This window comes from Elaeis guineensis, chromosome 4, assembly GCF_000442705.2.
Source record: "Elaeis guineensis isolate ETL-2024a chromosome 4, EG11, whole genome shotgun sequence".
In the NCBI taxonomy this organism is placed as follows: domain Eukaryota; kingdom Viridiplantae; phylum Streptophyta; class Magnoliopsida; order Arecales; family Arecaceae; genus Elaeis; species Elaeis guineensis.
Genome location: NC_025996.2, coordinates 32,186,255 through 32,210,585, shown reverse-complemented (window position 1 = coordinate 32,210,585; position 24,331 = coordinate 32,186,255). Strand labels below are relative to the sequence as shown.

Genomic DNA, 24,331 nt, shown 5'->3' with positions numbered 1-24,331 from the left:
CGGTCACATTTTCTGACGTATTCAATCGAGTCATGGTGCATCGTAGGTCAGTAATATCCTTGGCGGAGCAACTTGTGGGACAAAGATCTAGCCCCCAGATGGCTTCTGCAAATTCCTTCATGTACTTCCCACAAGGCGTAGTCAGCTTCCGAAGGTCGGAGACATTTTAAAAGGGGCAAAGAGTATGATCTCTTGTATAACTTGCCCTCATAAAGGATGTATCGGGAGGCTTGATTTTGGAGCTTCCGAGCTTCTTTCGCATCCTGAGGGAGAGCCCCGTCTCTGAGATATGTTATCAGTGGGTCGATCCAGCTGGGCTCGTGGTCCATTTCCATCACGGATCGTGATTCCTCCGTACTCAGGCACTTGAGCACTTCAAAAAGAACACCTTTGGGTAATTCGGTCGGGGCCAGCGTTGCCAGCTTGGAGAGAAGGTCGGCCATGGTATTTTCCAACCTCGAAATCTGTCTGATGTCAAAACTGCTGAAGGTGGGGATGAGCTCCTTTACCTTTTCAAGACACTTAGCCATGCTGTCCTCCCGTGCTTCGTAATTTTCGTTGACTTGTCCCACTACTAGTTGAGAGTCGCTGTGGACCCGGAGCTGATCGATTCCCAGCTCTTTGGCGATCCTCAGTCCTACGATCAGAGTTTCATATTCTGCTCCATTGTTCGTTGTGAGGAACTCGAAGCGCAGAGCGTACTCTGCGACGATTCCCTCCGGACTGGTCAAGATCAGGCCCGCACCTGCGCCTGACATGTTGGAAGACCCGTCCACGCATAGGGCCCAAAAGCAGTCAGAGGGATCTGCTTCTTCTTTGGGGGAGTTTGGTCGGGGCTTCAGGCCGTCAATTTCGCCTTGTTCAGGTTCGGCCTCCTCAGGGATAGTACACTCCATTACAAAATCTACCAATATCTGGGCCTTCACTGCTGGCCTGGGTCGATAGTTGATGTTGAATTCTGTGAGCTCGATCACCCATTTGGCCATCCTCCCGGAGGCATCCGCCCGGTGCAGAACTGCCTTGATTGGTTGGTCGGTGAGCAGTGTTACGGTGTGCCCTTAAAAGTAGGGTCGGAGCCTCTGGGCTGCAATCAACAAGACGTAAGTCAGTTTTTTTAATTTGGTATACCTGGTCTCGGCATCCCTCAACATGCGACTGACGTAGTAGATCGACCGTTGGACTTTTGCTTCTTCTTTAACAAGGACTGCCGCGAGGGCCATGGGAGAGACCGTCAGGTATAAAAATAGTTCCTCTCCAGGCTCTGGCTTTGCCAACAGTGGGGGTGAGCCGAGGTAGCTCCTTAGTTCTTCGAATGTCTGTTGGCACTCGGGGGTCCAACAGAAGTTCTTCGGTTGCTTGAGAGTTTGGAAAAAGGGTAAGCACCGTTCGGCTGACCTCACGATAAAGCAATTCAGGGCTGCTACTCTCCCTGTAAGGCGCTGAATCTCTTTTATCGACCTTGGGGCGGTCATCTCCTGGATGGCGTGAATTTTTTCTGAATTGGCCTCAATCCCGCGTCCCGACACCATGAAGCCCAGGAACTTTTCCGAGGTCACTCTGAAAGCGCATTTAGTCGGGTTCAGCTTCATTTTGTATTTTCGGAGGGCGTCGAAGGTTTCCTCGAAGTCGGCGACGTGGTCCATGAAAGATTTGCTTTTTACGAGCATGTCATCTACGTAGACCTCCATGTTGCGGCCGATCTGCTCCTTGAAAATTTTGTTCACCAACCGCTGGTAGGTTGTGCCTGTATTTTTGAGGCCGAAAGGCATGACCCTGTAACAGTAAAGGCCACGGTTAGTAATGAAAGTGGTCTTTTCTTCGTCTTCCGACACCATCCTGATTTGATTATAGCCGGAGAATGCATCCATGAAGGTGAGGAGCTCGTGGTCCGAGGTCGCGTCCACCAGTTGATCGATTCTGGGAAGGGGATAGCTGTCCTTTGGACAGACCTTATTCAGCTTTTTGAAGTCTATGCACATCCTCCACTTGCCGTTTGCCTTTTTGACTAGGACGACGTTGGAAATGCAATCAGGATAATTGACTTCCCTAATGAATCCGGTCTTAAGGAGCTTGTCCACTTCCTCGGCTATCGCCTTCTGCCTCTCTGGTGCATGACCTCATATTTTTTCTTTCGTCGGTCGATGCTTTGGATCGACGGCCAAACGGTGCTCTATGACTTCCGTGTTAATCCCTGGCATGTCTGCTAGAATCCAAGTGAAAATGTCCGCATTCTTTCACAGAAAATCGATGAGACGCGTCCGCACCTCCTCCCCCAGGTTGGAGCCGATCATCGCCACGTGCTCCGCATTTTCGTCGTTCAGAGGGATCGGTACCAGATCTTCGATTGGGCCGCCCCTCTCTTCAGTGAGGTCGTCGCGAGCATCCAGCCCATCAACTGGACAGGGGTTGAATTGGTCGCTTCTTTGCAAGGCTATGTTGTAGCAGTGCTTGGCTAGGGCTTGGTTTTCTCGGACCTCTCCGATCTCCTGGTTGGTAGGGAATTTCAACTTCAAATGGTAGGTTGACACGATGGCTCGGAGAGCATTGAGGCCAGGTCGGTCGAGGATTGCGTTGTAGGCTGACGGTGCCTTCACCACCAGAAAATTCACCAGAGCCCTGGATTGCCTTGGATATCGACCTGCGGTCACAGTCAAAGTTATTATTCCCTCCACCATAATGGCATCGTCGGTAAACCCTACCAGAGGGGAGCTAATCGGCCTCATTTGGTCGTCGAGGATGGACATTCTTGAAAAGGCGTCGTAGAATAAAACGTTGGCCGAGCTTCCATTGTCGACGAGAATGCGGCGGACGTCGTAATTTGCTATACTCAAAGAAACTACAACCACATCGTTATGAGGGAATTGAACTCCCTGAGCGTCTTCTTCAGTAAAGGTTATGGGCTCCTCAATCTTTTGTCGCTTGGGGGGTACGGCCAGTACGTTGGTGGCTTCCTGCCGGGATCCTCCCGAGATGGTGTTGGCGAAATCCATCGGAGGCCGATTGTCCGACCACTCCATGCCGGCGACCATTGCCGATGTATGTGGGGCCCGGGAAATCAGAGGTGAGACCGGAGCCTGAGATCTGGCCGTGGAGGCCGTGGGTCGCCGTGCGGACGCTTTGCGGGGAGGCATCAGGTGAAGATCAAATGAGGGAAGGAGGAGTGGACGTCGGGAAAGATGACCAGAGGTGGTCCCGTTGAGCGCTCCTTTAAGAATAAGGATACTGCGAAGACACAGGGCCCTTCCTCTAGCGTCAATCCTATTGGTGCAAAAACTCACTAGCGCCGGAGAAGCTGGAGTCGAGGGAGTTGCGGTCGCCGTCGGGACCTACAAAAGAAGTCTAAACCGGAGGTGGGGTTGCTCCGGCAAGACCCTCCGACGCTCAAGTCAGTTCTCTACCTCAACAAGAATGGAGTGCTCGAACAAAAATTTTAGCAAAGTTTGTAGGTAAAAATGAGAGCTTAGAGAATAACGTATCTGGGGCCTCCTTTTATAGGCGAAAAGGGGCAGTAGACTGATAGCGATATCTGTAACCGTCTGGCAGTGGACTGCCCAGAGTCAGACGGAGTTTGTTGCGAAGAGTAGTGGAATGGGATCGTGGCCATCGCCAGTACGTGCCACGTAGAGTCTGTTGCAGGTAGTGGAACGGTGCCCGTTGTCGCGACTTGCCAGGAGGTGGGAGGAATCGCACAGTATCCGTCGCAGGGAGTGGAGCAGAATCATGGTCATTATGGTGATCTGTCAGGGAGTGATGGAGCCGCACGAAATCTGTTGCAGGAGGTGGAGCAGTATCGTGGCCGTCACTGCGGCTTGCCAGGGAATAATGGAGCCACGTAGGATCCACCGCAGGGAGTGGAGCAGAGCCGTGGCCGTTACTACGTCTCGCCAGTGGGACCATACTTGTCGGCTGAAGTTCGGTTGGAGTCAGTAGCTGGGGTCATGGGCGGAGCTCGGCTCCCGTAGGAGTCTGGGCAAAGCCTTCCAGCAGTCGAGATCGAGGACGAGGTCCGGCTCCCGTAGGAGCCCGAACGAAGTTCACCTGCAATTAAGGTCAGGGACGAAGTCCGACTCCCGTAGGAGTCTGGACGGAGTTTACCTGCAATTAAGGTCAGGGGCGAAGTCCGACTCCCGTAGGAGTCCGGACGGAGTTTACCTGCAAGTGAAGTCGTGGGCGGAGCTCGGCTCCCATAGGAGTCCGGGCGAAGCCTTCCCGCAGTCGAGGTCGAGGACGAAGTCCGACTTCCGTAGGAGTCCGGATGAAGTTTACCTGCAATTAAGGTCGGAGACGAAGTCCGGCTCCCGTAGGAGCCCGGACGGAGTTTACCTATAAGTGAAGTCGTGGGCGGAGCTCGGCTCCCGTAGGAGTCCGGGCGAAGCCTTCCCGCAGTCGAGGTCGAGGATGAAGTCCGGCTCCCGTAGGAGTCCGGACGAAGTTCACCTGCAATTAAGGTCAGGGACGAAGTCCGGCTCCCGTAGGAGTCCGGACGGAGTTTACCTGGAAGTGAAGTCGTGGGCGGAGCTCGACTCCCGTAGGAGTCCGAGCGAAGCCTTCCCACAGTCGAGGTCGAGGACGAAGTCCGGCTCCCGTAGGAGTCCAGATGAAGTTCACTTGCAATTAAGGTCGGGGACGAAGTCCGGCTCCCATAGGAGTCCGGACGGAGTTTACTTGGAAGTGAAGTCGTGGGCGGAGCTCGGCTCCCGTAGGAGTCCGGGCGAAGTCTTCCCGCAGTCGAGGTCGAGGATGAAGTCCGGCTCCCGTAGGAGTCCGGACGAAGTTCATCTGCAATTAAGGTCGGGGATGAAGTTCGGCTCTCGTAGGAGTCCGGACAGAGTTTACCTGTAAGTGAAGTCGTGGGCGGGAGCTCAGCTCCCGTAGGAGTTCGGGCGAAGCCTTCCCACAGTCGAGGTCGAGGATGAAGTCCGGCTCCTGTAGGAGTCCAGACGAAGTTCACCTGCAATTAAGGTCGGGGACGAAGTCCGGCTCCCGTAGGAGCCCGGACGGAGTTTACCTGTAAGTGAAGTCGTGGGCGGAGCTCGGCTCCCGTAGGAGTCCGGGCGAAGCCTTCCCGCAGTCGAGGTCGAGGACGAAGTCCGGCTCCCGGAGGAGTCCGGACGAAGTTCACCTGCAATTAAGGTCGGGAACGAAGTCCGGCTCCCGTAGGAGTCCGGACGGAGTTTACCTGGAAGTGAAGTCGTGGGCGGAGCTCGGCTCCCGTAGGAGTCTGGGCGAAGCCTTCCCGCAGTCGAGGTCGAGGATGAAGTCCGGCTCCCGTAGGAGTCCGGACGAAGTTCACCTACAATTAAGGTCGGGACGAAGTCCGGCTCACGTAGGAGTCCGGACGGAGTTTACCTGGAAGTGAAGTCGTGGGCGGAGCTCGGCTCCCGTAGGAGTCCGGACGAAGCTTCCCGCAGTCGAGGTCGAGGATGAAGTCCGGCTCCCGTAGGAGTCCGGACGAAGTTCACCTGCAATTAAGGTCGAGGACGAAGTCCGGCTCCTGTAGGAGTCCGGACGGAGTTTACCTGTAAGTGAAGTCGTGGGCGGAGCTCGGCTCCCGTAGGAGTCCGGGCGAAGCCTTCCCGCAGTCGAGGTCGAGGACGAAGTCCGGACGAAGTTCACCTGCAATTAAGGTCGGGGACGAAGTCCGGCTCCCGTAGGAGTCCGGACGGAGTTTACCTGGAAGTGAAGTCGTGGGCGGAGCTCGGCTCCCGTAGGAGTCCGGGCGAAGCCTTCCCGCAGTCGAGGTCGAGGACGAAGTCCGGCTCCCGTAGGAGTCCAGACGAAGTTCACCTGCAATTAAGGTCGGGGACAAAGTCCGGCTCCCGTAGGAGCCTGGACGGAGTTTACCTGGAAGTGAAGTCGTGGGCGGAGCTCGGCTCCCGTAGGAGTTCGGACGAATCCTTCCCGCAGTCGAGGTCGAGGACAAAGTCCGGCTCCCGTAGGTGTCCGGACGAAGTTCACCTGTAGCTGGAGTCTGAGACGAGATCTGGCTCCCGTAGGAGTCCGATCGAGGCTCGTCAGCTGGATCCCCGGAGGGTCACCCTCGCCACGAACTTCGGCTGGAGGATATTTTATACCCAACAAATTCTATTTCAGTTCATAACTTTTGCAATTATAACATTTCAAATATGTTTTTTTTTTCATAATAGACTAATTTAGAAATATTTATAGGAAATCTATCATGGCACAACTTGCTTATACTTCTAACCCAACTAGTCATGCTCCTTTTGAATAGATGTTACCTACGTCATCTGAGGTAATTTAACGAAATTGTATCCTTTTAATATCATCTTTTTTCGCCATGTTACTCCACTAGTCGACTAACAAAAGTTATGAATTCATCCAAATCTCTCCAAAATTTAGTCGATTCCATAATAAAGGTCATTTAAAGTAACATTCAACCTACCAATGGACCACATTTAGGAATAGTGCTGGCACCTTAGTAATCCATGTTCGGGCTATGCACCTTGATAGCACATCTCTCTTATGGGTAGAAATCCCGGACAACCTATTCTTGTTTTATGAGGGCTGCTCCTTGTTATATCATTATTCTCCTAAGAATAGTGATTATTAGTTTTGTTTATTTATCTTTTGGATATAGAAAGTAAGAGATCTAAACATTTAAGAGGTGCACCACCTAAGTCTTGGATCTGGAAATTTTAGTTTTAAGCATATGCATGTGACCTTTTACACCAATCTGATTCACGTCATAAACATATATACAGGCAATACTCAGATTCTAAGATTGGAACAACTAATATGAGAATTTTGGATTGATCAGATTGTTTGCATCTTCAATTTAAATTCTAACCTGACTTAGAATTGGGTTGCTATTTTTCAACTAGAATCTAGCCATGTTTTCTCCAATTCCAATTCTCAAAACATGCCTAATATTGCACCACTTATGAGAAAAACTCCATAAGGAGCAGTGTTCTAAAAACTAAAAAAAGAAAAAGGCCAAATGATTGTGGTGGCTCTTTAGCTGATCTTCTTCAACCCAATCTATCTGAAAGCTTGTACTTGTTGTAACGTCCCAAATTCGAGATATAATACGGCCATGCTATCGAGGGATGGAGCCCACGATAACACGAAACCAATCCATCATAATCATCTAAAATTCATCAAATAAAAAGATTCAATTCTTTTATTCATCAGATAATTAAACCAATATTAGTTCAGAGCATCTAAATCCGAAAGCAAATACAAATTTATATGTGAAAATTCATAATTATTTACTATAAGTTCATGATCATCATATAACTAAATTTCATCTATAAAATTTTCAAGCTTGCATCGCAGATCTCCAAAGCCTGGATTTCTTTCATCGATTCTAGCCCTATTTCTCTGTATAAGAAAAGAAAAATAAAAATAATATGAGCTATACTAGCCCAGTAAGTAGAACTTACGCTTTCTTATAGGATCAAACATAAATTTTTCATGATAATATAATATTTAGAAAATAACAGATAATACAAAATAAAGCATTTCATAGAGCATATAATAAAACAAGTCATAAACCAATTATGCATATATAAATCATGAATATTTCATAAACATGAATTATAAATCATTTTTATCATGTATTCGTATCATGTTTAAAATATTGCTCCAAGATATTCGTACTAAGGTCACTATTATACTCGTGATAGGATCATATTTCTTAATCGATAGAATTCTTATTTCGTATGCCAACTTTATACCCATTGACGGGGCCATTTTTTATATGGATGCTAGCTCCGGATGTCGACCTTCCCGAAGGAATTCGTTCATAGCTATCTCAGAGCCTTTGAAATCTTTATATCTTTTTCTTAAAACATACATATACATAGATGGAAAAAATAATGAAATTCATATTTCATAATTATACTATTTTCATAAGACATATTCATGAAATCAATGCTCATAATAAAATATACTTTTTTATATCACATATGCTGATCCTTATTTTATAAAAAATATGATTTCATCAATAAAAGATCATATGCATAAAAATTATGGAGAATTAAAAATAAATAAGGAGCATAAGATCCACTTACCTCAATCATCCTAGATCTTTAGTCTTCCTTAAATGAATCAGATAATCCTATTTAAAATATTAAATCAGGATTAATTTTTATTCTATATATTTAAAAAATTAAATAATAATAAAAAATAATTGACTGAACGACCAGTCAGATAAATCCTCCAGGTACTAAATCGATTCGGGATCACAAGTCCCTAGAAGGAAAAAAGATGGCTTGATATGGGATCCATAGGTCTTCTTAAAGAGAGAAAAAAGGAGAGAGAAAATTTTAGAGAGAGAAAGTAGAGAGAAAAGTAGAGTAAGAATAGAGGAAAAGAGGGAGGATGAGGGAAGAGAGGGGAGAGAAAATCTTCTCTCTCTCTCTTTTTCTTTTTCTTTTTCTTTTTCTTTTTCTTTTTCTTTTTCTTTTTCTTCTTTCTTTTCTTTTCTTCTTTTCCTTCCTGGCCGAACGAAGGAGGGACCGAGGGGAGAGGCTCGGTGGCTCGGGCTCCGACGAAGGGCGGTGGCATGGTCGGCGGTCGACAATAGGTGAAGGTGGTGATGGAGCCAAGTACGGTCGATGACGAGGTTCGATCGATAGAGATTCGAAAATAATGAAAAATAAGAGACCTCTTCCTCAACAAAATCTGACGACTTTGATCGTCGGCGATCATGCACATTGGCACGAGAGAGAAAGAGAAGAAGAGAGGAAGAGAAATCGAAGCTTACCTCGAGCTTCGGTGACATCTTCGGCGAGAAATTCAGGTGAGCACGGTGACGGCTTCCACGAGCAATTTCTGACGATCCTCACCGTTTTGCTCCGGACTCCTCGGTGGGAAGAAGGGAGAAGGGGTCCCCCCTTAAATAGAATCAGAGGGAGGAGTTTTACTCCTCCCCGGCAGTGTTTCCGACTCCGATTAGGAGCCGATCGAGAGGAAGAAGGAGACTCCCTGCGGGAGTCTTCTTCAATTCTTTTTTTTTTTCGTTGGACTTCTAAGATTTTGGGTCTGGTCGAAGGCCCAAATGGGCTGGGTATTATATTCTCCCCCCTTCAAATAATTTTATCCTCGAAATTAAGTTATGTTGTTTGAGATATTTAGGATTCTTCTTGACATTATCTACAATAAAATAATCTACTGACAAAAATTATCGGGCTATGATCAGATTAGATTAAAATCTATAGTATCCTTTTATTATAATAAAATCCTTCCTTATTTACAACTAATGTATTCTATATTATCTTTTGATTTAAAGGATTAATATTTCTAATCAATTCAGACCATCATATTTTTGCTGCGCACTCTGATCTCAACTTACCAAATTATCTAAGTCTATCAAAAATAAAAATATCTTTGTATGTTAAATCAATCAAAGATAGTTCCAACTTTCAGATTTCATATAAAATTTAAGGCAAAAATTTAAGTTTTCTTGTCATTACTATTTCTTAAGCATAGTACATCAAAATTAAATCTTCATTCACCCTCTATATTTGAACTTATTACATAAGCTTCACCACTCCTCAAGAATCCAATATGTCTAGAATTAATTGGAGTTAACCTTCGATTTACTTTACAATCATTTAGACAACTTCCAAACCAACCTTTCTTTGCAAAATAATTAACATCAAAATCAGCAAAGTTATCATGTCCTTTATCCATATAAGTTTAGCATTTCAATGTCATCGAATATACCCAACATAATATATCAATACCTCCCACTTCATTTCAGGGTCAACACTTTTCATACTCAAGTCAACCCTACTAATTGAAATCCAAGATATAACTCGTCAATTCTATTATAGATATCATATGCCACTTATATATAAATTTCATCATAATACTTATTGATTCGAAATCAAATTATTGAATCCTTTTTTTATATCTATCATATTTCTCACGATCTTAGCCTCAAGTTCAAATATCACTAAAGTCACAATCCCGAATAATGATAACCTTAAACTCAAATATCACTTAAGTCATATTCTCTAGTGATCATAACCTAAACTTTATATCATTCTATCACGTCCTTAATGATCATAATCTTAAGCTCTGATATTATCCACCATACTCCACTCTGTCACATCCTATTGATCATACATAAAGTTTTGATATCACTTCATAATCTCAGCGATCTTAAATCTAAGATCTGATATTATTCTATCATATCCTAATCACTTATATCATAATCCTCAATGATCATAATCTAAGCTCTGATATTATTCTATCATATCCTAATCACTTATATCATAATCCCTACTGATTATAACCTAAGCTCTGAAACTATTTTATCACGTCCCAAATTCGAGACTTAACACGGCCATGCTACCGAGGGATGGAGCCCACGATAATACGAAGCCAATTCATCGTAATCATCTAAAATCCATCAAATAAAAAGATTTCATTCCTTTATTCATCAGATAATTAAATCAATATTGGTTCAGAGCATTTAAATCCAAAAACAAATATAAATTTATATCTCAAAATTTATAATTATTTACTATAAGTTTGTGACCATCTGCTCGATAATCATGGATCAAGATTCTTCATTAGAATCAGATTAAAAATATTAAAAAAAAAATTTCATTGTCTAATCTTTTTAGAGAGAGAAATCAATCAAGAGAGAGAAATAGTTTTAGAGAGAGAAGAGAGGAAAAGAGGGAGGAAGAGGGAGAGAGAAAATCTTCTCTCTCTTTTTTTTTTTCTTTTTCTTTTTTCTTCTTCTTCTTTCTTTCTTTTCTTTTCTTCTTTCCTTCTTGGCCGAACGGAGGAGGGACTGAGGGGAGAGGCTCGATGGCTCGGGCTCCGACGAAGGCGGTGGCATGGTCGGAGGTCGGCAATAGGTGAAGGTGGCGATGGAGCTAAGGACGGTCGGTGACGAGGTTCGGTCGATAGAAATCCGAAAATAATGAAAAATAGGTGACTTCTTCTCCGACAAAATCCGACGACTCCAGTCGCCAACGATCATGCACACTGGCACGGGAGGAAAAGGGAAGAAGAGAGGGAGAGAATCGGGGCTTATTTCAAGCTCCGGTGACGTCTCCGGCGAGAAATTGAGGCGAGCACGGTGATGGCTTCGCGAGCGATTTCTGGCGATCTTCACTGTTTCGCTTCGGATTTCTTGGTGGAAGAAGGGAGAAGGGGTCTCCCCTTAAATAGAATCGGAGGGAGGAGTTTGACTCCTCTCCGGCAGTGTTTTTGACTCCGATTAAGAGCCATCGGAGGAAGAAGAAGACTTCCCGTGGGAATCTTCTTTTTTTTTTTTTTTTTTGCGTTGGGCTTTTGAGGTTTTGAGCCTGATCCAAAGCCCAAATGGATCGGATATTACACTTGTGGCCTGATAGGATGCATAAACAAATTATTTCTAAAGCCGTGGGTACTCTCTTCCCTTTGGCCAAAGCCCTTCAACTTGTCAGCTTTTGGAGAAGCCCCACTCCACCAACCCACAGGTATACAAATTACGAAGACAAACCAAACAAGGAGCCCTGACGTAGGGGCATATTCTCTTCTCATTTCCCACGTCAGAAAGAGCGTCCGTTACCTCTATAGGATAATGACACACGTGATCAGATGGCTTAGATTCTACGAGGAGGCACACCCAACGGTTAGTTCTTGTCGTCTCTCGAGTTCGGCCTTCAAAAGAAAGATAATGAAAGGGAGAAGCAGGTGAGAGCTTCAAAATTCTTCTGGCTCTTTTTTTCTACTTTTCTTCGTGAAAAGTTCTGTAGACTTTTGAACCAACGGCTTCTCCTTCTTCCTTTCTTTCCGCTTTCCAAACTTAATACTGAGTAAATTTAAAGATTACTCTGAAAAAACGCAGGGAGGTTACCCAAAAATTATTAGCTCGACATGTATGGCCGTCAACAAGACAAGCTTTTCATGGTCATGGAGGTATATTTTATTCCTGTCCCTCGTACATATTGATTCCGTGTAGGTGTGGACACAAAAAGTTGACCAATATAAATTGATAGATTGTAAGACATCAACCATATGATATAAATATATTTTTTTTATCAAAAACAAACCAATGTGATATAAATATGTTGTCCATAATATTTTTATTTTTATTTTTATTTTTTACTATTTCGAATAATTTTATGAGTTGAAAGAAATTTGAAAACAATCATCATTCGATATCAAAATTTTCCACCTTCCATCGTGGGCGAGATATAGCAAGATTTTGTTTGGAAGGATTCATTTTGATATTGGCTATCCAGTATATTAATCGATATCTCGTTATTTGAAAGCCTTGTACAGATATAAAGAATTTTTTTACAGTGACATAAAATTTGTCCTTGTAGAGGGGCTAAAGCTGAATTTCTTGTGTTCACTTAGTCTTGGCGTGGCATGCCATGATTGAGTCGCACCTTCGTGAGTTCTTCCAAGCCCAATTAATAGCACTACTCCCCTCGTACCTCAGGGAAGAGGAATTTTGACTTGGGGACATGAGTCTTGTACTGAGACATATTTTAGCTCTTCAACTAATATTCAAATACAGCATGTAGTAAATCGTGCGCAACGCATATGGCCGCTCTTTAATTTCTTCTCTTTTCTTGTGCAAACGTATAGCCACTATTTGCCATGGATGCATAAAAGAACTGCATGTCACTACATGATACTGGTCATTCAAATACTCTTATTTGGACGTTTTTTTTTTTTTAAAAAATAATTAGTTAACCACATCTTGCTATTTTTTGGGGAAAATACTTGGACAATTCCAAAATGAAGTATTTTATTTGTTTATTTACAAACTAGAATAGATGAGACTCGCCAAATACGGAGATAAGGAAAGACACATTTTGCACTTGGAAGGCTTTTATACTAACCGGGCCAATTGGCACCCTATTGCAACATTACGAAGTGTTATTTTAATGTCTTGTATAATTTATATAACTTCAGTGTAATTATGCAGAGTCCTTGTGAGACTCTAAAGTTCAGATTAGGTTTAAAATTATCATCACTACATCTACCTGGTCATTAACTATATTGTGTGTGGCGCGAGAGCTGTTTGGTGTTTGTCTTGTCTTTAAGCTTACATATGCTTTTTCTCTCTTGTTTCTTGCTTTGTCTATCTTTTTATATTCATCTATTCAATTATTGTTATCATTCATTAGATTGGGTTGGACTCATGCTAGTCACGAGCTAGGACCCTGTTTTACCACTTTTTTCGCTTCACTCAAGCTAGCTGTTTCTTTCTTTCACCACTTTTTTCTGGTCTCCTCCCCTTTGCTTTTCCATTAGGCTTCTTCTTTGCTCATTTGGTCCTTCATGCTTAATATAGATGGGCTTTGGTGCAGTTAACTATGCAACTAGCTGAATATATATTGCAGGATCTTAATTCTGGTCATATATATTGGCTGAGTTGTTAAACTTTTCCTTCGATAACATTAGGAAAAAATCACTTTTGCCTAATCCATGTAGATAGGTTTAATGCCCAACAACAAAACACATTTACTCTGTCAGGGTAATTTTATCTCATGAAATTGGGTTTGGATGGTACTTATCTCAGATGGGTCATAAGAGTAGTTGGTATGGATAGAATATCTTTTTAAAAAATATGAAGAAACTGTAACTCAAAAATCTGTCCCCTTGTTCCTTATGGAAGATGAAATCTTAAAATTGATTTAAAATACTATAGTCAATTTTTAAACTTCTGTCGTTTCATCTTTTTTATTGTATTTAATCAATTTTCACTTAAATGTGCATATATAGATATAGTAGGGGATGGATTTTATTTTTGCTCCTCCCAAGAAAATAAGTATCTACATCCTCTTCACTCCAAATCAATAATGGGAATCTAAATTTTTATACTACAATATCTTCAAATCAAAAATTCACATATTTTGGTTGGCTTTAATCTATGCATCATACTAGCATAACAATGAATAGCTAAAATGATGTAAGACCATGTTTACCATAATTTAATTACTAAAATATATTAATTTTCTCTATCTATATACATTTAGCACAATATTTATTGGTAACTATTCATTTTTGTGCCCACATGATGTGTTGGTTAGAACTCACAAAAATTGTAATGACCTAGAATCTCATCCAAAAAGATTAGTCAGAAGATATTATTTGAATTTTTTGATCCTATATAAATACTCAAGATCTTTTTAGTAAATAACTGATGTGGGATTAAATATATACCTATATGGTCCTTACATATTTTTCTATTTAAGTCCAAATATTTTCGTCAAGCTAAAGATCTAAATCTATGCATCCATTCATAAATACTATAATTGACTTATGGTCAGCTCCAATGAATAGGAGTTGTACTATTTTCTGGTCTATATAAGCTATGAGTTAGGTTTACTTTGATATTATTTGTTATGACGAAAGACTTTACCAAAAATACTAGCTAGAAGATATTTGGATTTATTGGTTCTGTATAAATATTTAAGATTTTTCAACGAATAATCGATGTGGGATCAAATACATATCCATACAGATTTTCAAATACTTCTCTCATTTAAGTCTCGATGTTCCCATCAGGCTAAAAGTTCAAATCCATATATCCATTCGTAAACACCATAATTAGTCCATGGTCGGCCCTAATAAACCGTTGCTATATATGTTTTCCTTAGTCTACACAGGCTATAGGCTGGCTGCTTTGATACCATTTGCGACGATCCAGAATCTTACTTAAAATGCTAGTTAGAAGGTATCATTTAGATTCCTTAGACCTATATAAATCTCCAAGATCTTTCTAACAACTAATTGATATAGGACTAAATACACACTCGCATGAATTATAATAAAAATACTTAAACCTTTTTAATTTTGAAAATTTTTTTATGGTATCAATCATACTCAACAATGTGGATTTTCAATTTTGGTGCCTATTATTGATATTGGAATCGAGAGGAGCAAATATTCTCTCAAACTCCATTTCTCTTTCTATACAGACTATTCTTCTTTCGAGAGAAGAGACGATTAATCACCTATATTCCAAAATCAATAAAAGAATTTTTAAAAATTAAAGATCCCTGACATAAAATGTGATTTATATCACCTAAAAAAATGCCTAGAAATCAATAATTATGTATTTTGATGGACTTTTATATCATATGGACTTATATATCACAGAAGTTACATGAACTTGACAAACTTGAAGATACTTCAACTTGCATTTAGAGTTTTTCTCAAAAAAAAAATTTCATTTAGATCTACAACTTTCACAAACGAAGAGGAAATGAACGTTACAATTAATCTTGAATAGAGCTTAGCAGTTAAAGTGGAAAAGGATATTGTTACCAAAAATAAAGTGGAAAAGCATGCAAATTCCTACATATGCCTTAACTTTAAAATTACAAATTTTAGAAATAAAGTAAACTAAATTTTCTAAAATATAATAAATTTATATAAGTGATCTTATAAAAAATACAAACATAGAAAAATGGTTCCTATATGTTGTTGGACTAATTCATTAAATTTTTATGCTCGACTACGCTTGCCCAGCTTGAGCATCAAATTACGCTTGGATAGAATAATCAAAATAAGAGCTTCTCCTGTTTTTTTTTTTGGGTACAAACAAAAAATGGAGTGAGGAGGGGCGACCTGCATAGCAATCCTCTTGGGATGTAACCATGAAGGTCCCACTCCGGAGTGAATGTTCAATGTGGAAACAGTAAACGCGTATCCCCTCCTTACGACACCTGAGCACAGCCGAAGCTGACTCTAAGTTGGGTGAGTATTACCCTTCGCCCACCTCAGCATATAGTGTTTACGATGCCTGAGCACAGCCGAAGCCGACTCTAAGTTGGGTGAGTACGTCACCCTTCGCCCCACCTCAGCATATAGTGGATCAATACCATATCTCGTCCACACCCGCATAGGACGAGAAGGATAAATCTCCCTCATTAATCGAATCCTGCAGGCTCGAAGCTGCATCACCTGGGACGGATGCCACGGTCCATTCCACTGAGCTACCACCGGGTGGTAAAATAAAAGCTTCTTCTGCTTCAAAAAGTCAACTTGCATTTGCTACGTTTATTGTTTTTATTTTTATTTTTTTAAATTTTTTGCGAGAAACTTATACAGCTCATAAAAACCTGTGTCCAAACATAGGAAGAGTCAAAAGAGCCTCCAACGAAGTCCAACTCTTCATATATATTCATATTTTGCGTTCAAATTATGTCTTAATGTCTGCTGAGGTTGTTGCTGCACCCATTGGAAGAATGAAATACTTGTTAATACATGCTCATTTTAATATCTCTTGTGAATTTCTTTTCTTCGTCTCTCCCAATGCACATGGTAATACGTTTGCTGCGACCAATCAAAGCACTAGACTTAAAACCTAAGGTCGCAAACACAGACTTACATACACGCCGTTCCTCAAGTTCAACACCTTTCCAAACCCAAAGCTTGGAATCATACATGGAAGGTCAAAGATTGATGGCAATAAAATAGTTCGAATTCTCACTGAAGTCGGTGCATATATCTAATGCCATGGTTGGATTCCTCTTACAAAGAAGCCATAATTCTCGAAAATATGATTGCTAGTAGTCATCGCTTGTAAACAAATCTTGCGTTAGGCCTAATGTGGGACTAGTAGTAGTTTATTGTTATATCTACCCATTGCTCACATGGACATGGTGCCATAGCTAGCCTTTCTCAGTTATCTATAATGTGAGGTGGATGTGTTGATTATTTTATGTCATCTTCCTTCGCAATCTTGGCAGATCATTATAACATTGCCTTTCGGTAAGGAAGCTGTATATATATGATTCACCTAGGCCTACGTCTACACATACTCTATTGTTGTCACCTTACCAAAAGGTAGCAAATTGGCATTGTTCATTTATTTATGATCAAAATCCTTGAGCTTGATGAACATAATTAGTGTGCAAAGCTAGTTTATTATGCCCTCAATTATACATGTAAGTGGGGCTTGAGGCTTCCTAGTTTTGCATATAATAGTTTCTCTGCCTTGGTTAAGACAAGGGCCACATGAATGGCTTTCTTATCTTGGATCTGATATTGGTTCTTGACCCACTAAAGTCTTTGCCATGGAAAGTTTTGATAGAGTTTGAACAGGGTCTTTGGATTCAAAGAAATGAGGTGTATCTGCAAACTACTCCTTTGATGTTACAATGTGTTCTCAATCAAGGGAACATGGTTGTCCACCCATGCGCGCAACAAAGTTATTTTACAGTAAAGTTCGGCATTATCTATATGTACAAACTAGGCTTCGTACATAACAAAGCTAATGTTTTCTTAGAGTAAGTGTTAGGTAAAGCTAAATGATAGCCTTTTATCCTTTAGATTGCATCAAGGAGGCCTTGAAATGAAGAACAAACTCAGGTGGAGGATTAGTTCTTATTATTATTATATCTAACAACCTCATTATGTTGAAGGTGAAAATTAATGCTTGATTAGGAAGGTATATATCAATGAAGCCACTGATGACCCACCATGAAGCTAATATAATGCCCAAGAATAAACTCAAAAAGTTGGAGCTTTACAAATATAATGTAAGTTCCATCTGGAAACCACCTTTAGTTGCCTATCTAGTATCTATATATCTGTCAATCTATTCATGTATGAATGGCATGCATGCTTGCATGTGTGTACATTAAAGCATCTAATATCGAAGGGTGCAAATGTTCTTCGATCATTATTGTACTTTGTAACACTGAATTTCAGCTAAAATTACATCCTACGTAATTGAAGAATACCAAAAAGTAATATTCTCTACTCACACCTCAAGCCAAATGAAAATGCATCCACCAATCATTAGCTTTTAGAAGACCCACTTATCTTAGGGCAACCCATGTACACTAACGATATAAGAAATCAACTAAACAAACATCTTTCTTTTACATGACCCACTATTTCTTTAATTTTAGAAGAAAAGAAAAACTCTCTCAAAGGCTTTAATTAAACCTGCTGTAGTAAATAGGCACCAAATTCAAACATAAACTCTTCTCCCTCTAAAGAAACTTAAACTTACAAAACGAGGTATATACGTGCTTACATGAAAACTAATAATTGGCTTTGACAATTTGGAAATTTTGTCTATAGGATTCTCTGATGTTCAGAAATAATTTTAGCATAAGTTATTGAAGGGGAACCAAATATGACCAACTTCTCTTAAGCCAAACCAAAGAAGTCATCAATTACTAGGATAAACCAAATTAAATAGAAGATATTAAAGATTTAGGAGTTGTAGAGATGCAACGGCTCTTGACATGTTATTATTTTGTCTTTCTTTCTCTCTCTTTTCCCAAAGCAAACATAAAAATGGGCATTGTCGGAGGACCAAATCTCTTCTGAAACTCTTGTATTTACACCGCAGGCTCCATGACTTCCCAACAGGAGAACGATCAATTCTTCATCATCTTCGAAGCCAAGGCTTGGAGCTCCCCAACTTCATATTGTGTTACTACCCTCGGTGTGGAGAGTTCGCCCCTAAAGGGCATCTGTTGCATGGGCAACAGTCCATCAGGATTTTGATCAATGCAGTCCAGCGAACTCTGTGGCGACGAGGACTTGGTGTTCGAATATGGTCGGATTAGAGGGTTGGCAGCGTTCCCTATGTATTGATTCTCTGGTGTTTGTGAATTTTTCAGACTCTGAGCTAGCTGTGCCTTGGCTTGCATCAACTGCAGTTGCAAACTTGCTACCTACAAAATTTTCAACATGAAACAATATATAAGGGAACCGATACATCAACTTTTAACCCATATATACGCATCAAAGAAAAAGTAATTATCTGAGTTGTTTTTGTTTCAGATTTATTTTATTCGGCAGTGTGGCATGGATCAATTTCATCCATGAATAGTAAACAAATGATGATCACGATCATTATATTAATCCATTTCCTCCAGGTAAATTTAAATGATAATTTCTTCTAGAAATGACCCTATGTCGGCAATCCTATATTAATAATAAATACACATGATATACTTGCTGCCAGTAAAGTCTCATGATTTGGAAGAATTAAAAAGAAAAAAAGGATGTCGGCATCCTAAACTAACAATTGCTAGCTAGCACAGAATATTGCATGCCATATTAAGAGGTTCCATATCATCAAATCCAAATAAACCATTAAATATTAAAATCAATATTCCAAGACAAATCACCAAAATTTTTCTCAAGTTCAAATGGAAGTTGCTAACTATGACTTATAACCTCTGATTTATCATCATTTAATACTTTTTTTCCTTCTTGCAGAACGAGGTGGTAATAAAACTAATCTCAACAAAATTTATCCAACCTCCTATCTATCTATCTATCTATCATGTAATGAAATGGTACTAAAGAAGACATATCATCGGCCTTGGGAAGCGGACCCATGCATGGGTTCCATGCAAGCAAGAAACATGCGGTAGTACCTGCTGCTGAAGCGCAAAGATGTGGCCGACGCAGCCGTAAACAGGATCCTTCAGCCTTGCCTGAGCCTCATAAGCGATGCTCACCACCGCCTCGCACCGGTCGTGGAGCGGAACGTGGAGCAGCAGCTTGGAGACGTTGCTCGCTCCGAACACCTTGTGGATCGCCGCGAACCTTGCAGCCCCCTGCTCCGAGCCGAAGTAGGGAGCGAAGATGCAGTCCGCGGTGCACTTGCGCCTCAGAAACTTGCACGCGCCGCATGGAGAGGCCATTAGCTGGAGATCACTGCAATCCAGCACACCAGAACCGACACTAAAAGATAAATATTAATTAGACAAATTAAGTATTATAAATGGAGGAGATATACATGTGAGAGTGGAAGGGAGGAGAGGGTAGTGGTGGGGGGGGGTTTTATAGAAGGGAGAGGGTGGGGGTGAGAACATGGGAAAGGGAAAGGGTGCAGGGTTCTAAGGGGACAAGAACTATCAATGGTGTGTTTGAGATGGGTGGCTTCTGGGATACATTTGGAGGGGAGATGGGTGGTGATTTTGTTGAGGAGGAGTAGAATAAAAACGGATGGTGGGATGAGTGTGATCGAGTGGTTGGGTTTTTGATAAACTAATGGATTATATAAAACTTTTCTCCGCCGAACGCCGCACTTGGTGACTGCCGACGAGAGTGCTGCTTTGGGTTCGCGTGGCTCGGATTACGGGCACCTGCCGGTCAACCCTTCGAGTGTGGGCCAAATGATGGTTTTGTCACTTTCTTCTCATGATGGGGTATTTTTTTAATTAGGGTTCAGTTCATACATCAAACTTGATAGATTACTGCTCAAGATTTTTTTAATAAAAAGAAAAAAAAAAAAAAAAAAAGGTGCTATTACAAACGTGGGGCTTTGACAAAAGACAAATTACGAGTATATTTTATATGAGTAAAATTGAAAACAATATTAGAAAATGGCATACTTTAACTTGATCTTTTCTGGTTTGTGAACTTACAAGAAACGGTTTATGAGACGGAAATACCATCTCTAAGTTTGCACTACCATAAAAAATGTTCTACTGCCCATATCATGTTCAGCTTTTGGGATCATAGCACTCCTGAATTTGAGGAATTGAGATGAACTTAGGCAACATTAAACACGTAACCACTTTGAATTATTCACAATTTCTTTATTTCTAATCACCGACGAGGAACTTCAAAATATTTAATTACGGACTAGGATAGGTTTTAGCGGCCTATAAGTTAGGCCAAAGCTGGTGTTACTTTCTTTGGAACCAAGATATTGGCTTCTTAGTTTTAGTTGGCATCCTATATAACTATTTCCTTCAGCCATTAGTTTGAAAATATAATAATTGAGTATAAATTCAAACTAAAATCTCATCAAAAAGATTAGTAGAAAGATATTATTTATTTTTAATTTATCGACATGCATAAGTACTCAAGATCTATATATTTAACAAATAATTAATATAGGGCTAAATACATAACTGCATAAGTCCTCAAACACTCTCTACATTTAAGCTTTAATGTTCTTATCGGACTAAGGGTTCATATCCATGTATCTATTATAAATATTACGATCGATCCATGGCTAATCCAAATGAACATGTACTGTAGAATTTTTTAATCTACATAGACTATAGGCTAGATTAATTTTGATATCATTTGTAATAGTTCAGGATCTCATTTAAAAAGATTAGTTAAAAAATATTATTTGAATTCTTTAATTTTGTATAAGTATCTAAAATCTTTCGAGCAAATAATTGATATGGGACAAAATACACAACCGCATGGATCCTCACAAATTTTACACCAATCGAGTTAACTCTTTAACCAAGCTATAGGAGATGTTGGATATGGGATAATGTAAAAATTATAGCTTTTAAATTTGGCTTATAGAAGAAATAAAACTGAAAGCCCTACCTCATAAGCCAATAATTTTGTTTTACGGCAAAACTTACAAGAGGCTTATCAACCAATAAAGTGCGTAGAAACAAGATATGCATCCTAGGCTGTAAAGGAGCTGCAGGTGGACGAGAGCTTGATGTCACTAACCATTACTAGATATGAATGCAGTAAAAATAACATGACACAATCTTTAATAGACCATGCATGTAAAATTTCTACATTTTTTTCTAATTTCTATCTGACATCCTCTGTTTTCAATCAGTGGGACAACGGTAGTACTTTGAAGGAAGGTCTAGAATTACATTTTCATTTAAATATGCATATAATATGGTGTTTGCAAGTGGCAAAAAAGAGTTTGACCTACGAATTATTTATCTAAATAACAGTATTTATGTAACAATCCAGAGCTTCACCCAAAAAGTCTAGCTAATAGGTATTATTAGATTTTTTGATCTTGTATAAGCATACAAGATCTTCCTAGCACTAAATACATACCCACATAAGCCTCATATATTTTTCCTATTTAAGTCCTAGCGTCTTCACCAGACTAAGGATTCAAAACTATACATCTCTTTATAAGCATCATGAATAGTCCATCGTCAACCTAAATGAACTTGTGCTGCAATATTCTCTAGTTTATATGGACCATAAGCTCAATCGACTCTGATATCATTTATAACAATCAAGAAAGTCATCCACAAAGACTTATTATTTAGATTCCTTCATTCCTTATAAGTACCCAATATTTTTCGGTAAATAATCGATGTGGAACTAAATACATGCATGTATGAGTACTCACAATTTGGATGTGGTATGTTCTGTTCCATTGTAGACTAAACTACTAAAAATATAGATTTTATCTCACATATATAGCTGCCTTTTTATCAACATCATTCATAGTAGTTCACATTTCATCGTACATATCCTCCAATGGCAGTGATTCTCACCAGGTGCGATCATGTTATGCTATCTTATGCAGGCATACTTATTAGTAAAGCATCTTAGAGTTACTTGGAGAAGACGACTTTGTGCTAGAACATAAGTCACTGTTGCTGGGTCCTGGGGAGTAGAAATTTCTTGTGGAAATGGACCAGCAAAACCATTCGACTTTGGACACTTCAAGTGTTTATGTATGACAAACCGTTTTGCATGCCACATGTACGATAGATGGGGACAATTTTCCTCTTGGATGTCAAAAAAGACTGCAAGTGTGAGAGAGACCAAAGGCAAGGATGATTCGAGAATTTAGCCTAGCAATGATTTTGATGCTCTTTTCCGTCAAGGCAGAAAGGCATGGCATCTCTTGTAGAGTCGTGCGATAGCGCCAGCATGCCCACTGGAATCTAAGATAAATGCAAAGATAAAGATAAATAACAAACAAGCGTTTGATTGGCCAAAGATCCTTCTCTTGAATTATGTTCAGATATTTATCCACTCTCTTTTAAATGGTCAGATAATCGCCTATTTGTATTGATAACATATTCATATCAGACCTTCACTTCTTTTGACTATTCTAGTAGCTAGAACCATTTGGCCCTGTTGCGGCCAATCGCCTCGTCGTCCGATCGCCGGGGAGCGTGCACCTGCAAAAGGAAGTCCGCACTGACCGGAGGCGGCTCCGGCGGGGACCCTCCGACGGTCAAGTCAGAGAGGTGACTGGGCAACAGTGAAATGTAGACAGAGAGCTCAATCGAGAGAGTGAGAGATAGAGGGGCGAGCCTGCGTATGTGGGAGAGACGGACGGATCGATCCCTTGCACTGTTGCCTTCCCCGGTATATATATAGTGGAGCACGGTATGGCGCCGTCATTAATGGCGCAGACAAGTGAGGAACTGTCAACTCACTGTAGACTGTCAGGGTCGCCGTGAAGATGTCACATCGCCGCGGGGGCTATCAAATCGCTAGGGTTGACAATGCCCTAGGTGGGATAATGCCCCTAGGTGGCAGTGCCGCATGTCGCTGTCAGGTTCGACAGGCTCTGGCGGCTGTACGGCGATCGGAGGAGTCGGCCGACCCTAGGTCGGTGGCCAGCGGAGTGGCGTCGGGTTCCTCCGTCGGTGAGTTTTCCATGAGTCGACCATCAGTCCTCTGGGTTCGGTCGGTCGGGAAAGATACGCCCGACATATCCTCTGTCGGCGATGGGCCATTGAATGGCCGTCGGTAGCGTCCGTCAGTCGGGCGCTCCCGGCTGTTGGTCGGGGCGCCCCGATCGTTAATCGGTTGGTATGCCCGCTGGTCAGTCGGAGTCGTCCGCCAAAGTTGGGCGGTCGACCAGTCGGTCGGCCAGTCGGTTGGTCGGCCGGTTGGTCGGTCGGGCCGTTGGTCGTTCGGGCCCTCCGACAGTTGGTCGGTCGGTCGGTGGGTTTCCCCCAACAGTTGCCCCCCTCCACTCCTAAGTCGGGTGATGAGCTGGCGACTAGGAGTGGATTCGTCGTATGCGAGGATCCGACCGTACCGCCGGTTGATACGGTGTCAGGCGCCTCATAAATGCCGAGCGATTCGCTGGCGTCCGACGTCTAGTCGGCGTCAGACGTCTCGTCCCATCAACGTCAGGTGTCAGTCGGCGCCGGACATCCCGCCACGTCGAATGTCTCGCTGGTGTCAGCGATAAAACTGGCGCCAGGTGTCATGTCCCATCGGGAAGAGGAACCGTCGTTCCCGCCGTCCCTTCGGGAACACCAAACGTCGCGTCCCGCCACGTGGCGTGTGGCCATTGGCTCGCGTTCGGTGGAGCGAATGGAGGTGACGTGGCGCAATCTGAAGGGTGGTGCGTCGAACCGTCGGACCGTCGAACGGCCCTGATGATGCCACGTGGCAAAATCTGGGGAGTCTTCGTCGGTCGTGCCTTCATCTCGACCATTGGGGGGCACTATATATACAAAGTTACCCCCCACATGATTTTTTACCCTTCTCATTTTTACAGTCGAGACTCTGCCGCTTGAGCCTCCGCTCCAGGTACTTCTCCGCTCTGCCCCCCATTTGCGATTTCCTCCTTCCAAGGGCTAGAGTAGGCTTTTCCCCTCCTTCTTTCTTTCTTCCTCGCCGTTTCCTTGAACTCATGGCCAGGACGTCCCCACGAGGTAGT

At 41.9% G+C, this 24,331-nt stretch overlaps 1 protein-coding gene across 1 annotated transcript; it reads right to left on the bottom strand.

The window, feature by feature from the left end:
- Positions 1 to 18,141: 18,141 nt before the first annotated feature.
- Positions 18,142 to 19,735, bottom strand: LOC105043062 (LOB domain-containing protein 16-like). Its single transcript, XM_010920477.4, has 2 exons — positions 19,338 to 19,735; positions 18,142 to 18,626 (listed from the first exon to the last, which is right to left on the bottom strand). The coding sequence occupies exons 1-2, from the start codon at positions 19,605 to 19,607 to the stop codon at positions 18,327 to 18,329; spliced, it is 570 nt and encodes a 189-aa protein (XP_010918779.1). The 5' UTR covers positions 19,608 to 19,735; the 3' UTR covers positions 18,142 to 18,326.
- Between the last annotated feature and the right edge of the window lie 4,596 nt (positions 19,736 to 24,331).